This window comes from Porites lutea, chromosome 7 (assembly GCF_958299795.1).
Source record: "Porites lutea chromosome 7, jaPorLute2.1, whole genome shotgun sequence".
Taxonomy (NCBI): Eukaryota; Metazoa; Cnidaria; class Anthozoa; order Scleractinia; family Poritidae; genus Porites; species Porites lutea.
Genome location: NC_133207.1, coordinates 7,546,083 through 7,562,552, shown reverse-complemented (window position 1 = coordinate 7,562,552; position 16,470 = coordinate 7,546,083). Strand labels below are relative to the sequence as shown.

Here is a 16,470-nt window from a genome sequence, read left to right as displayed (position 1 = left end):
TGCAGCTGCTGCAGTTTACAAACCAAAAAAGCACGTCGTTTGTAACGAAACGAAAAAAGCTTTAGATTTGAGGACGAGTACGAGATTTAACTTAAAGTTTTTGCGCGTGTTCTCAAGAAAAAGAGACACCCCAAAAAGCTTCACTTTACTTTTTTTTCACTACGGTTTTTAGTACGGTTATTTATGCTAGGCGGAGGTAAAGCACTCTCCCGACAGCAGAATGATAAACTTCCCACATTTGCACGTTATTGGCCGAGTTGTTGCCTTAACTGTCGACCAGCTTAGAAAGCAGACACGATCACTTGTTTCTCAATCCGTGAACGCCGGTTGCCGTTGGCGCGGGAAATACTGCTTTGCGAGAAGAGGCGAACAGATCATAGGAGGGTACTCAAAAACAATTACATTTTTGAATATCCCTGGAATTTAGTTTTATGTCAAAATGCAATGCGCGTTTCATTAACACAATATCAGCCAGTTAAAAAATGATATACGATCCTGACGATGTAAGAATTTCTGTCTCAAACAAGAGTCAGGTCTGATAGAGGGATCCGTACCCCCTGGAACCTCCCCCTGGATCCGCCACTGATTTGATTACTTGTTCCCGCCACTACGATATTCTCGCTAAGCTCGTAGTAGAAAGACGACGGCTATCACGTTTTCCTGCCAAAATGACGCTGGTTCACGCAAAAGCACTACTTAGTACTGAGAAATCTCGTACTCTTAGTCGTCCTCGTCTCAGAATCTAAAGCTACCTTGCGCCATGCAGTCTTCAGGTTGGTCAAGAAGATTGACAACGTAGGCTTTAACAAAAATGCTTTTTAGATAGTGATCATTGTCAACCTTCTCCTGGCTGTCATTAATTCGTGATTAATTCGTTGTTAAGCAGTCGTCTTACATATTTTAGTGCATCTCCACAGTGATACCTTTATGCGTGCACGTATTTTCACCCCTGAATTTTCAATTAAGTTGCAGTCTCCCTCTATGTGCGACCACTTCTCGTAAGCGACCACCTCCCATAAGCAACCACCTCTCTAAAACATTAAAATTTTCCGGTCAAAACCCGATAATGAGAACCTCTTGTAAACGACAACCTCGTATAAGCGACCACGACGACGTTTGTATTTAAACTCTTCTGTAAGCGACTACTTGACGCATGGTATAGTCTCTTTGTTTGCTGAATATACTACGCTACTCAGAGTGTACAAAGAACTTTCAGTTAAAAATTGCATAAAATGAGTTATACCAAAACGTTGATGTGTCGGGACCTCTTCTCGAAACAGACCCCCTGTGGTTCAATTTCCCTAAGCGACCGCTAAAACTTCGCATTTTGGGCGGTCCCTTACGGGAGGTTTAACATTCGTGTATATTTCCGAGGTAGCAATTCTTTTCATACAAGTTTGTTTATTAAGGTTTCAGGCAGATAATAATGTCTTGTTTCTTGTTTATGTTGAGAATGCTTCGCAGTTTGATATTTTGATTTAACCTAAACTTAACCGTTCGTCGGTATTTTCCAGGAAGTAACTACTTTGCTTTTTTTATGCCGTTGTTGGCGTATTTTCCGAGTGCTAGTTCAACCGAATTCATGAAAGTGAATATTTTTTTCCTTAGACCATATATATTCTAATTTCACAATAAGGTAATTTTATACGGTGTCTTTGGAACAAGGCACCCATTGTCCTAATTCCCGCTTTGAGCTGCGTACTCCATTTTTAATTTGCCCCGTAAGTTTTCCGATCACGTCCGTCGCTAATTAATGGAACATTTTCAGAAAATCACTTCTCCCCAAGAAAAGGCTACACACCTCTGCCAAATCGACTTCAAGCCATGATTTTCTAAATTTTGAATTTCAGTACTTTCTTTTCTGTTAACGAGACAATTTTGGAGAACATTTTAACAAAATAGTTATCTAACCTGTTCCAAGTGTTCAGATTATCATGCCAATCAGTCTGCTTGAACCAGACTTAAGTCAGAATTAGTTTGCGCTCTTTAAGCAGCTGGTTGTCTGGGTTGTTGTAGCACTAAAGTAGAGATCGAATCGTAACAATTATTCCAAGCCAATAGAAGCAACGGAGAATCAAGAACGAGAAGTATTTATAGATATTTGCTAGTCGCCCCACTAACATTTTGCTTAAGCATTTTATTCAATTTATCACGAGTGGCACAGTTTTCCCTCAAGAAATTGGAAACAATGCGTATGCAAAATGTTGGTGGCAAATGCACAAAATATTTGGCGACCATAATCAGGGTCTTGAATAGCAAAGCACGCACCGGGACAAACCAAACAAAGAGCTATCATATTATCATCATTTAAAATGCTGAATTGGAATGACCAGCTACAAAAGGCCTTTCAGTATAACGCGGCAAGGTCTTATTCAGAGAACCTCTACGGCAAGTGCTTGGATACCGTGGAAGAAATATATATTTTGAAGCGTTTTGCTCATTTCACTAGAGAATACTAGCGATTCTACGTTGTCCAGGTCAGTCCAAAGTTACCCTGTGAACAGTCTCCGTCGATCTTCCTAGATAAGACGGGACAGAAGCGACTCTGCTGGCAGGCTAGTCCAAACTGGACAAAAAAAGTTCGGGCTGAAAATTCCAGCCCATCCCGGTTACCTAAAACTACGGCTAGGATTTTCATCCCGGGCTGAATTCGGGCCGAAATATGATAATGGTAGTGTTACGATTAATTATTTGTTTAAAAAGCCAGGTTGGAATTTCAGCCTTATCAAAGCACAACCTTCGCTCAAAGAAAGCCTTAGACCTCGGCCAATTAACGTCGAACTTTTCATGAGACGAACCAAACTCTAATTTGGGTCAACCTAAATTGAGTCAAGATCGTCTGTTGGCTCAGACGTCGAACTGAACTTAGGACGCGTCGAACCAATCAACTGAATCAGACCAAAATCAATTTCAATAAATTTTCTCCCGAGCAAGGCTTAATATACATTATCATACAAAATTGTAATTTCTGTTCTTAACAACAGGCTTCCCAACAACACAAAATAACAACTAACAACATTTCTGTTTTATTGTGCCGTAGTAGGCCGCTACGCTTTATTGAAGACCAACTGACCCTAAAAAACAGAATTGTCAAGAGTACATCAAGGAAAATTACACGGAGTTTTGGATACGTAACCTATCTACAAGAGACACTCGGAGGTCAGGAAAAACCCCTACAAAAAAACCCGCGAGAGACGGGTAAAACATAGAAGAAACCTGGGTAGGAACCAAGCCAAAAAATCTCCACGACCTTCCTACGAAGCCGAAAAAAATAACAATAACAAACGAAAATATATACATCATATATATAGATAAATTCATTGAACGTAGATCAATAGAGTTAAGCGCTATTTTTGAGATCAATCAACTGATCTAAATAAATCCTAAATATATATAAAATTTAACTTACACGCAGAAAATGAAGCGTAACGACCGCCGAATGACTCGCATACTATATAAACAGCCATATTTAGGCCAGAATACAAATGCCTCTTAGCACGTATTAAAACAACAATTGCATTCAAAATATTGGACACACAATCATACAAAGCATCTCACAATTAACCAACAGCTACAATAATAGCGAACAGAAATCAATTCTCTTCTAATGCTACGCAACCGAAGAGAATTTACAATTATTAGTTTATTAGTAGATCGAAGTTTTTCCCGGAGACGATCTTCAGACGTTCTTTCCGTCTGAAGCAGACGCATAGACCGTGTTGGACGATCCAAACTGTCATTCAGACGAACATAACTTAGGGCCTGTTTACGTGGAGTGGGGGACCCCGGTCTAGTGGGGTTGGTTTCTTTTGTTTACACTCTCTCAGGGACACAAAACAAAAGAAAGCTACCCCACTAGACCGGGGTCCCCCACTCCATGAAAACAGGGTCTTAGCCAGACGTCGAACTTTTCATGAACTTAATTCACTAAGGCCGGTTTAGACGCCGTACTTTTCATGTGCCGAACCTGACTTTGGAGCGACACTGGCGCGACATCTGATTCAGACGGCGCACCGTGTGTCGAGCCTAAGTTAAGTTAGACAAAAGTTCGGCAGACTCTGTCGAACTTTTGTCGCACCAAACGCTTTTGTCACACCTTACCAAAACCGCCATACCAAATTGATTCAACTGAATCGGATTAGTAATAATTTTCCTCCCGAAAGATGCTAAACATAGCTGCATTATCATACAAATTTTTAATGTAATAGTTTAGTTCGTCGCATGTGAAGATCAACGTTTGTCCCGAGACGACCTTCAGACGTTCTGACGATCCAAACTCATTCAGACGAACTTAACCGAGCCAGCCGTCGAACTTCTCAAGAACTTGTCGTTTGGCCTAGTCCTTAAGGAGATTCCTTTAATATAACTAATATAATATGAGAGAGATACATAGATAGAAGGCCCTTTGAAGACCCTCTTGTTAAAGCGAGGCTATAAAATCGTTAAAAAGCAATGGCCCTGACGCACATGTAGGCCGAGTCGTGTTAGGCTTGTTAACAATTTTGTTGTGTCGTGAAAAGGTTAGGAAGAATCGCTCTGACTAGTGGAGTTTGACTATCCACTCCGACAGGGTTGTATAAAGGTGCATCAAGTCGTCAACCGGCGAACGGGAACTTTGTTGGCCACCCAGAGAAATAGTTTACTTTGACCAGGTACTTCTGTCAATATATAGTCACAAAGAGACGCTAAAAAGGAGAGAATTAACTGGGACAGACGTAGATGACATGAGAACCTAAAAGGAACTGATTTCAACCGGGTCCATGCACCAAATACCAGTTTAGTGGGTATACAACCAGGTGTTCCCGCAGTCCAGCAGTCGATAGTCGATGTCTGGTTGTGAGAGTTGATTATGCAGATCGGCTGACTGCGGGACTGTAGGAGCAGTGTTTTTTTAAGTTTTTTAGTGGGCCGCGTTTTCTGTAATCTAGTCCTGATAAATATTTTTTGTTTGTGTGAATGTGGGTAAACCGGAAACGGCAGATATTGTAACTATTTATTATGTTGGATGTTTCATTGCGTTTTTTTTTTTTTTTTTTTTTCAGGATTTCAGACTTGAATCAACAACAGTAGAATATGGAGGTCAAACGTTTAAAGGTACGGTCGAGCCCCGCCTTACAGCGGACACCCGCTTAAGACGGACGGCTCGATATTAGCCGTTTTCACACTAGACTGATGGATAATTCATTTTCAAAATCCGTCAAAATTGTCGGAAAAACAGACGGATTAAGTCAGGTGGATTGTCCATCAAAAATTAAGACCGTTCCATTTTCAAATTAAGGTGGTACCTGAGACTAACGTGACCATCTCAGAATCGTGCAATTTTCTACCAGCTTGAAGCTTGGCCGTACTTGACATTGTGCCCCAACCTTGTTCCTAGGAGAGAGAACCTGGGAACGAGTTTGCAAGTGACCATTTTCAGATAGACCATAATGAAACCTTGTTAACTCCCAAAAATTTTACATAACCATCGTCTCAGATTTCTCTTGGGACGACTGTAATACCCAGGAGAAATTGAAAAAAAAAATGGTTATGCAAAACTTTGGGGCATAAACAAGATGCACGGGTAGGAGAGAACCCTGGGAAGGAGGTTGGCATTATGGTCTATGTGAAAATGGTATAAAACGACCTCTGGTCACTGAGTACTTATATCCTCCAAAGATAGGAGTCTTTGTCTAAAATTGGATTTAGAAGCCTCCCCCTGTAGTAGCGCGACTGACTCATGGAGATACTGAGGTCCCTGCGACATCGAATTAGTCAAGTTTTTTAATTTCTTCCGTACGTCCATACGTCTTCGTTTTCGTTTTGTAACAGGAACTTTTATTTAGGAGTTGAGTTCCTCGGATGAGCGTTCGAGAGGGTGCCCTGTACTAACCGAGATCATTACCCAACAGGTGGACCCTTACTTTAGGAACATGTCGTTTTATCGCTGATTTTGACTCCTTAGTTACAGGAAGAACTCCAAGCTTTTACTGAAAGACTTGTTGTCATATACGAGTTACGGCCAATAGTATCTGTGCAACTCAATTAGGGTCACCCAACGACAATTTTCGGAAAAATATCTGTCGGAAGACGATTTGAGATCTAGAATTTTTGGAACATTTGTTGTAAATTTCCTGCCTCTCCTAGGATTTTCGAACACCTAAAAAACGGTATAATTGCCTATTTTTAACGGATTTTTACCCTAAAAAGGTCTCCTCGAATTTTCAGGAGCTTTTTTTCTGCCTGAAATTTTCGAAAAGGTAAGTTTTGATCCCTATAATTTTCAGATCACTAGACTTTCAGCTAGGAAATCCGAACAGATGAAAAATTTTTATGGGATAAAAATATGCCTATATCTACCGTTTAAATACTAAAATACGTTTAACAATTCTATTTTTAAGTAGTTTTGAACTATATTCTCGTTGGGTGCCCCTGCTCAATTTCCTTTGCGTGAGATAACCAAATAGAGAAAGCTAGAGGAAATTCTGAAATATATGCAGATCTTGACACTTTTTTAACCTAAAGTTCATTTTATATTCTGTGGTCTTGCCTAGCGGGGAAGGATGAAGTGATGAATATTTGAATTTAGTTGTAAATTCCATACATTGGAACCCCGGAATGAAGAAATAAATCCAAGGAATAATAATCGCGTGCAGTTAAAGACGTAACTTTATCAGTGTAATTGCGAAAAGAAAGCCTGAAAAATATTTAGGCTTTACCTGTTTAAAGTCATGCTCCTCACTTCACCTACTCTTATTCCTGTTTTAGATTTTGCACGTTGTTGGCTCACCTACAGATGACTATAACTTCACTTTGAATATTTTTTATGTTGGTCACTTCGATGATGACTTGGGATCTGGAACGTATTCCTTCAGCTACGCCGTAGTTCGACCGGACGGCACCTGGTCGTTTGTGCAAAAACTGTCCGACATTGTAGACGTTGAAAAAGTAGAGGAAAGAGAAAACAAAGTGGAGAAGATGGAGACGTTAGCCGCCTTACAACACATAAAATCTGTCATCAAACCTGATCTGGCTTTTGTGCACTTTTATTGCCTGAAAGGAATTACAACCTACTGGTAAGAAGCAGTTTTTATTTTATTCATAAAAATAAGGATGATTATTATTAGTCCATTTAAACAACATTTTATAACTGAGCAGTAAACGGAGCACGACTGGATAAGCGGTGGAGAAGTTGCCACTACTGATAGCTATCAATGTTGGAGCTGCAAACACAGGCGCCTGTCATTGCTCCAAGGGGTTGCTGACGTTTCGCGAGAGAGACGCCTGTATTTGGTCCAAAAAATTCCATACTGATGATAGAAGTATATCTGCCAAAAAATCTGTTCAGGAACTCTGACTGGCTGACGCAGTAATTATACTCTTTTAGCTATTTTTCACAAATGTAGACAGGCATATTGTCACACAGATCGAATATACAAAGCTATGGGTCTACGAAGAAACTCTGTCTCGTATTTACCAGAAAAAACGCCGCTCACTATCAGAAGAATAGAAGAAGAAGAACACTTTGGCTCGCCCAGCGGGGTCAACTCGGTCAAAGCTGAAAGAATATGTGCGAGCATTGTTGGCTCGCACAAAGGGGTCAACTTTTTTCCCCGTATAAACGCTAAAGTTGAGTACCGGAGAGGGGAACTTTAGGACTTTTTGAGTGGAGATGTTCCGCTGGAATCTTGGAACCCTGGAACCCCTAGCCTATACCAGAGCTAGTTCATCTGAATTTTGCTACCATATACTAGACTAAAACTCCCCAAATCCCCCACCCCCCACACCGCCCCCCTCCTCATCCTAGAGTAGCTTTTAGGCTGAGTTACTTAAATTTAAACTTGCCGATTTGATTTATATTTTTTGAGCGGCAATTCCAGGTTTTCCAAGTCTAGACTAAAATCTTGAACTAATCGATCAGTTTCCTGGAAAACCAGGGGAAAATTATACCCTATTCTAGACCCAAACTCTTTGATTTATATACCCTATCCCGGAGTAAACTGCTTGAAAACCATACCCTTCACAGCCTCACATACCAGTATAGCCCATATATGGCAGTACCCCCCCCCCCCTGGAGTTGAGTTGGCTAGGAGGGTGACCCTTCCATTTCTCCACACAAATGGAGCCTTACCTAATTATAAGTGAGGTTGTTTTGTCGCTGATTCCTATGATTCCTTTTTCTTCTTATCAAAGGACTCTCTTCGAAGCATTGAATATCCCTATGGTGGGCGGATCAGCAGAATCGAGATACCTTAGCATGGACAAACTAAAGACACGGAGTGTTTTGCAAGCCTACAACGATGTCTCCTGTGCTGAGGGATTGGTTCTAAACAAAGGTACTTTAATTACTGTTAATTAAAAAAAGAATGGTGTGGTATTCGATGGTAGGCTTTTTAAGGGGCTATGTCGCCAGGAGTTTGCTATTTTAGGTCAATGATATGCTGTAGTCATTGCTCATACGCAAAATGCTCTTGCAGGGCGATAAAAAAAGATATCAAAAAAATTTTTTATAGGAGCACTTACAGTTATTTTTTTGCAGTGAGTTTTACAGGTATAGTGTTAAAACATGGAGAAGTTGATTCAGTCCATATCCCTCCTTACCATCCGGCCGTAGCAAGGATGCCTAAATAAAGTCGTAAATAATAAATCTGGGGCCTGTTTCTCGAAAGTCGCGATAATTAACGGGCTCGTAAAGCTGTTGTTGTTTACATGCAAGATAGAGGTTTCGACAGTTTTGCATCTAACATGATAAAACTATTAGTTAATTAGACAAAATGGAGCAGTTTGCTAGGCAGGACCCGCCCTCTTATTCTTTATATTTCTATTTGAAAATTTGATTTCGGGCCCGAAACGTTACCAGGACTTTCGAGAAACGGGCCCCTGGACCGTTATTTCTGGAATTTAATTGATGCGAAAATATTTTTAGCTTTTTAAAAGATAACAATGCAAATACTGAGTGTGACTCAAGTCAGCATGGATAGCCTATGAGCAAGCTATCTTGAGCAGGAGATGACTCGGGCGGTCGATTTTGCTTAAAGCATTGACAGCGTTCATTGTATTTGTTTGATCACAGGGGATCCTATACCAAATGAGCACATCCAGTATCCGTGTGTTGTCAAGGCAAGCAAAGGAGAGGATACTAGAGCAGTGCGACTAGTAAAGGACCAGCAGTCGTTGGATACAGCTATTGAGCATGCGCTGACTTTTTCGAACCAAGTAATCATTGAAAGGTAGGTTGGAGTATCGAAAAGAATGTCCAGTATGATAGATGTATAAGCCAAACAATTAATCACTCCGAGTAAAATCGTCATATTGAAGACCTGAAAAACAACATGAACAATATGCTCTTTTCAAAAGAGCGTTGTCGTGAAGGTACCCGTTAATAGGGAACCATACCGTGAATAATAGCTCACGATCGACATATTAAAATTCTAACATGCCCCCGAGGCTTTCTCGTCATATTTCTGTACAGTTCTGGGAATTGCGAGACAGCAAAGTTGTAAAAAAAATTTCAATTTTGTCCCTAAAGCCTAGGAGTCGAGTAAGAATTTTGATATATCAAACGTGGGCTATTACGATCGTACAACGGCGGCGACGACAATGATAACGTCGCGAAAAAATAGATTTCGCATCCTTTCTGCGTAGCAGGAGAAGGCGCCGATCATGTTTGTTTTTTTGTCCTTCGCCTTAAAAAAAACCGGCGCCTACCAGGAGCCCATGATGCTAGCGCCTGTTACGCGGCAAAACGTTTTCGTGATTATTTTAAGTCACCCAGTTACTTAAAAGAAGGGGAATAAAATGAAGCTGAGGGGAGATCGAGGAGACCGCGTCCGACGTCAGACAGAGATAGTAAAATTTATCGCCTTGCCCTTCCCGTTCTCAAGTAAACTTAACATTTGGTCATTTGACGTCGTAGTTTTACAGGGACAGCAAAGAAATTTACCAAAAAGCGTTATGCGCGTGGAGAGTTGTTCTTTTGCTTATTTAACCTATTGCTTTTATGTCGTTCCCGTTACCATCTCCGTCGCAGTTTCCCAAGGAACCTTTTGAACCCGGCGGTTGCAATCAGCTGTTTAAACTCGTAGCTCGGTGATAGAAGGAGGCGTATAAGCTAATTAACCAATATGGACACAAGGATTTGCCTATGCGCTATGAACGAATTATATATTCAGCTTAGTGCTGTAGCAAATAAGAAAGTTTGTGTTCTGATACCGGCAGATTCATAGAAGGACGGGAGATTCGTTGCGCTGTCGTCAAATCAGAAGAATCAGGGGATATAAAAGCCTTGTCGTGTATAGAATACAACGTACGCCAGGATGACATCCGTAAATCCGAGGAGAAGTTAGTTTATAATCAAGAAGGATTACCTGTTGGTGAGTAGCCCATTTTAAATCGGTCATAAAGAAAGCGGTACCGCTGCTCGATTTAGGCTGCAAGGTACAAGCTCTCCATTTGGGGGATAAGTCATTAACTTGGCATATATTCGAAATGGAGAGCTTGCTCACAAGCTTTGCTTGATAATGAACGCTATCCTACCGTGCGTTCGAGGAGGGGGAGGAATTTGATTGGCAAAGTGGGGAATTTCCAAAGCGCACGAATCAGCGCACTTCGCGTCACTCCTTACAAGAACTTGAAAGGACTGAAAATGCGCGCTATTTTTAGATGCCCCTCCAAAAAGAAATGTTTTCACTGAGAAAGTTAGATGGGCTTTTAATGCAACATCAGACAGAAACAAAACTAAAACTTGATTTGCTTTGCGAGTTTTAAGAAGCACATGAGAAACAAAAAATTACTGCTACATAACATTCCAAACACCAAAAGATGCCCCTGGTACGTTGTAGAAGCGTAGAACGGACGGGGCTGTCAACTTTAGACATAAACAGACATCTCTACCCAATTCCATGGGATGAGAGTAGCTATATACTCAAGCTGAGAAAAAAAAAGCAATTGTAATCTTTTCTTCCTAAAACAATAAACCACTGCATCGCGCATGTGGCAGCCCAATGAACCCCCATCATGGGGGTTGTTGTGTCGAATTTGAGGGACTGCGCAGAAAGGCGGAAGTCCGCCACTCGCGGATGTTCCGAAACTAACCAGAGCCGGTCGATCGGTGGCGCTGGCCAAAAATATCGCAACTGTACGGGGAACGAGAATGGAGATTGAGAACAGTGTGGGAACCCATAGTTTCATTACTTACAACAGGGAAAAGGAAATTTAATGTCTCGAAAGCCGCAGATAAAAATATATGCCATTATTGTAGGGATATGGTTATAAACCACGACAACGTATTCCTTAAGCACTTAATCCTAGGGCCCAGGCTTAAAATACTGATGAAGTAAATTTCCCACGCGTCACGGCCAATACCAAGATCTGGGTATAGTGACGCGTCATCAGTATGGAAATTCTGCACCCGTGTCTCAGCCGTCACTTCAGGGGGAAATCACTGGTGGCGTCGCGAAATGTCGGCTGTTTTCTAAGGCTTCCTTAAATGGTATGATTTTTTCTTCTTTCTTTCTATACTAGACAAGTCAGAAATAAAGACTTGGTATCTTGACCCTGAAAAGGAAGGAGAACTAATAAGACGTATCCAGCAGCAAAGCTGTCGAGCTTTTCTTGAGCTAAACCTCCAAGACTATGGCATTTTCGACTTCCGAGTAGACCGCTATGGAAATCCATTTCTTCTGGAATGTAACCTGTTCTGGTCGTCTACTTCATTGTGTGCCTTTAGTGCAGTCGCTAAAGGTTCTGGCGTTACTGTTGAAAGTTTGTTTGATTTAATGGTTCAGAACGCTTTGCTCCGGAAAGAGAAGAAAGGAAAAGAAGATAAAGAGCTGAAGCGTTTCCCCACGGTTTGAATTAGCACACAGGAGGCAGAGTGGCCGAGCCGTTGGAGCGCTGGAATTGCATTCCGGAGGCTCTGAGTTAAATCAACGCTATAACAACTATATAGCTGGATTTATGTACTCTGCAGTCCCGAATTCATACCCTCGGCCACGCTTGTAGCCAACTGGTTTGCTTCCGGCCTGTTGGGATGAGTAACCTTGATTGTTACGCTCATTTCAATTGTTTGTTTCTGTCGATTCTTATTTGTGGTCCATAAATAACCTTTTGCGATTGAGCAGATTAACGCCGCTGATAATGCTAGTTTTATTATTTTTCTTATTTCTTTTTTTATATATATTTTATCTTGTATCTTTTTATTGAAGACAAAAGAACAACATTAACATACAACATGCAATTTAAAAAAAAAGATTTGATAATAAAATGACAGGTCAACTCTAGCCTCAAACAGACAGCACTCGGCTTCCAAAGTTGCTTCATCCCATGGTGGCCACACGAAAGGAAATTCGGATCTGGGAATCAGGAATCCGAAAATTTTGGGTCGTGGAATTTGGAATCCTGGGCTTTGGAGTCCGGAATACATGTACAGCTTCAGTAGCTAACGAGAGAATTCGGAACCGAGTTCCACCGACAAAGAATCCGGGATCCAATACCTGGAATCCAGAATCCAAGACTTCCATGTAAGGTTGTCTGGCAAATTTTTGCTCGTTGATTCTGAAATCCTGGACGTTGGACTTGGAATACGTAATTCTGTTCAAGGAACCGGGAATCACGCTAACGGTAAGGCTCGTTAGTTACCAGCCGCTGTTCGAGAAATGAGCCCGCGCTCCCGGCAAGGACCGAGAGAGCGGTGGGAATCGAACCTAGCTAACGATTGGAATCCGGGATTCAAGTTCCACTGACTGAACGAATCCGGAATCCAGTATTGCGAATCTGGGTTGCATAGGATGGAACTGTCTTAGATGACCTCACATTAAGAGAGCCCCCCCCCCCGGGGGGAGGTCTACTTGGGTTAACTTTTGCTGGGTATGCGCCGCTGGTCTCTCAGGGCCCCTACCCCATTATAGTCTTTTCTGTGGGCAGTTATAATATGTAATTTTCGCGATCCCAACTTAGCCACTTTCTATTTTTATGAATTGACCCATTTTTATATTGAATGAAGATCAATTTACTTTTCATCTGTAGTACAAACATGCTGGTACGTCAGGAGCCTGTTATGGGCTCCTGGGCACGTTTGCTAACCGTAATATGGAGAACTGTCTTACCCTATAAAATCCGAAAATGTGCGAAAAATGCGACCCCATTATAGTCCATCCAGCCGTGAAAATGCGAACCCAGCGACCCCATCCAGCGGCTCATTCCCATTCGCCTCTTGTAAGGAAGTACCCCTCTCCCGGGGGGGGGAGGGGGGGGGGAACAGAAGTGCAGTAAGCCGCAGTAAGCAAATCAGTTGAGTGGCTTCTAAGTTTCTCATGGAACCCCTTGTTTTCGTTTTCTCAACTTGTTGTCCTTTGTTTTCTTGTTATTTTGATTGCTGCTTATATTAATTTCTCGCTCCAATGAGGTCTTGAGGCTCAGGAATGAACACTCTTTCATTCCCCCTAAGCCTGGGAGTCAAGTATGAATTTTGATCTATTGACTACTTTCGAATAGATCACCACAATACACTCTGTTTGCCCCGTATGTAATTGATTTCAAATGTTCCTGGGAAAATGTAGTCCCCCAAGGAACATTTCAACAATAGTTTATGCAAAATTTGTAGGGCGAACAAAAGTGTGTGGAGGATTCGAAAATAGTGAATTTTCCTTGACAAGTTTTCCCTTGAAATTGTACGTGAAGTGTTTCACCCGCTTGTTGACAATGAAAAAAAACGAATTCCATCCAATTTCACCTGGGAAAATCTTTTCACATAATAGTTTGAATCGGGCCTAAATCAATCGAAGCTCTTGGCGTGCGGCAAAGTTTCCGGTGCCGTTCCTTCTGTGTAAGAGATTTTGATCCTCTGTAAGATGCTACCCTGTCATTACCCCTTGGTACCAGAGGTTTTTTCTCGCGTGCAGCGGGATGTTTCGTGACCGAAACCGGAAGTTTCTTTCACCCCGTTGTGCCCCGTCATTAAACAGTTTTATTTGACAGTTGCTAAGGTGATCCTCTGCCACAGTCACGCACATACACGCAACAAGCTTATATTTGAATACTTGTTATGCAATTTATAACTTACAATGCAGAATAGAAATAGCAATTCTTTGTGAAAGCGGGGCAAAATATTTCATCAGAGACTGAAAAACGAGAAAAACAGTTTCATTGTTGAAAAGCCCTTCTACCTGCATTTGACCTGTTCACGACAAGGTAAGCCTGTCATTCTTTCCTGTTTAGGGATTTGAAAGAATATATCAGTAAAGAATTTTGAAAGGTCCTGAGCTTCGCTCAAAATCAAGATTCTGATCGAAAGGGGCTGCTCCCTGCTTCGTTATTTTAATTGTAGTATTGGGTTCTATATGATTTTAATTAAGTTTCCGTCGACGCCTTGTCAGAATCAAGCGGGTGCGTGTTTCGTGCAGCCGAGTACAATGTACATACTAATCCAAATAGTCTTTCACTTGCAAATAAATTTTCTAATGGGGCATGTTTGCTTTATATTAACCACACGGAACTTTGTTATGACTCACACTTAGCGGCATCACGCGAGAACTCTGAAAAGAAGAAGTTGCAATCTGTTTTCGTTGTTTTTACTTTGAAGCAGGTTGCTCAGAGCCGCACGTGACCAACCATTAAAATTACAGTTGACTCCCGATAACTAGAACCTTACAGCTAACTCAAATCCTCGCTAACTCGAAGTAATTTTTGTTTCCCTTCTGATCATTTCTATATAATTAACCAGAACCATGAAAGCGCGTGACAAGTCGGAAATAAAAACGGTATAGATCGTTTTCACAGTCACGCAACAGAAAAAATTGGAAACCGTCGGGTGGAAGAAGGCAAGAAAATGAAATGTTAAAAAAGACTACGAAATAAATAATTTGTCCAAGTCTCAGGTCTTTGTGGCCCGGCACAGTTTCTGAGTTATTGGCCGAAACGTTTCATGCACGTATGGAGACGCCATATTGGTGTGCTAATATTTTCGTGACGCCGTGAACGACCATTTTTGGTGTCCGTGAATCCTAATGTACTGAAAACTGCTCTGTAAATATCGTGATTGAAAAGAAATCGTTAATTTGGCCTAACGACCATGACTAGCATCTGGTAGCTTGATTTAACTTCACTTTCGAGTCTTTTCAGTATCTTTTGATGTAACTTCACATTTCAGTGCGCACAGATCCACCTACAGCTGGCTTCCCTATAAGGTATTTATAGCCGCGCAGGTTTGTAAAACTCTAGTTAACTTGCTAAAATATAATCGAAGCACTCTGTTTTACAAAATGGGACCCGTAACGTTTTTGACACTTTGTAGGACCTTTGTACGAGAAGCGTGAAAAAGTAAATATTTGTTTCGTGACTAGTTATATGACAATTGGCTCTCGGCAAAATTTGGCAAATGCCAAGTTCATGAATCTAGAGTTGGATAATAGACCTATTGAACATAAACCCTCTACTAAGTTACTGAGGGTTCATATTGATGAAATGCTAACCTGGGATAATCAGATCAAACATATTTCATCCAAAGTCTCTAATGGCTTGCGAATGCTGTATTTAGCTAGAACACTAACCGATAATCAAGAGACTCTTAAAACTATTTACTATTCACTTGTGCAGCCCTACTTTGACTATTGTGATGTTGTATGGGGTGACTGCTCCAAAACACGTGCCGACAAATGCTGGTACGTCAGGAGCCTGTTATGGGCTCCTGGGCACGTTTGCTAACCGTAATATGGAGAACTGTCTTACCCTATAAAATCCGAAAATGTGCGAAAAATGCGACCCCATTATAGTCCATCCAGCCGTGAAAATGCGAACCCAGCGACCCCATCCAGCGGCTCATTCCCATTCGCCTCTTGTAAGGAAGTACCCCTCTCCCGGGGGGGGGGGAGGGGGGGGAACAGAAGTGCAGTAAGCCGCAGTAAGCAAATCAGTTGAGTGGCTTCTAAGTTTCTCATGGAACCCCTTGTTTTCGTTTTCTCAACTTGTTGTCCTTTGTTTTCTTGTTATTTTGATTGCTGCTTATATTAATTTCTCGCTCCAATGAGGTCTTGAGGCTCAGGAATGAACACTCTTTCATTCCCCCTAAGCCTGGGAGTCAAGTATGAATTTTGATCTATTGACTACTTTCGAATAGATCACCACAATACACTCTGTTTGCCCCGTATGTAATTGATTTCAAATGTTCCTGGGAAAATGTAGTCCCCCAAGGAACATTTCAACAATAGTTTATGCAAAATTTGTAGGGCGAACAAAAGTGTGTGGAGGATTCGAAAATAGTGAATTTTCCTTGACAAGTTTTCCCTTGAAATTGTACGTGAAGTGTTTCACCCGCTTGTTGACAATGAAAAAAAACGAATTCCATCCAATTTCACCTGGGAAAATCTTTTCACATAATAGTTTGAATCGGGCCTAAATCAATCGAAGCTCTTGGCGTGCGGCAAAGTTTCCGGTGCCGTTCCTTCTGTGTAACAGATTTTGATCCTCTGTAAGATGCTACCCTGTCATTACCCC

General features: G+C 41.4%; 1 protein-coding gene across 1 annotated transcript; it reads left to right on the top strand.

Annotated features, from left to right (window-relative positions):
• Positions 1–6,827: 6,827 nt before the first annotated feature.
• Positions 6,828–11,836, top strand: LOC140944955 (D-alanine--D-alanine ligase-like). The gene is made up of 6 exons (XM_073394063.1): positions 6,828–7,055; positions 8,173–8,315; positions 9,053–9,209; positions 10,198–10,356; positions 10,821–10,824; positions 11,508–11,836. The coding sequence occupies exons 1-6, from the start codon at positions 6,958–6,960 to the stop codon at positions 11,832–11,834; spliced, it is 888 nt and encodes a 295-aa protein (XP_073250164.1). The 5' UTR covers positions 6,828–6,957; the 3' UTR covers positions 11,835–11,836.
• Positions 11,837–16,470: the final 4,634 nt, after the last annotated feature.

Coding starts and splice junctions, on each gene's coding strand:
- LOC140944955 (XM_073394063.1), top strand. CDS start 6,958: ATGGAGACGTTAGCCGCCTTACAACACATAAAATCTGTCATCAAACCT. Junction 8,316..9,052: donor GGGATTGGTTCTAAACAAAG/GTACTTTAATTA, acceptor GTTTGATCACAG/GGGATCCTATACCAAATGAG. Junction 9,210..10,197: donor AACCAAGTAATCATTGAAAG/GTAGGTTGGAGT, acceptor TGATACCGGCAG/ATTCATAGAAGGACGGGAGA.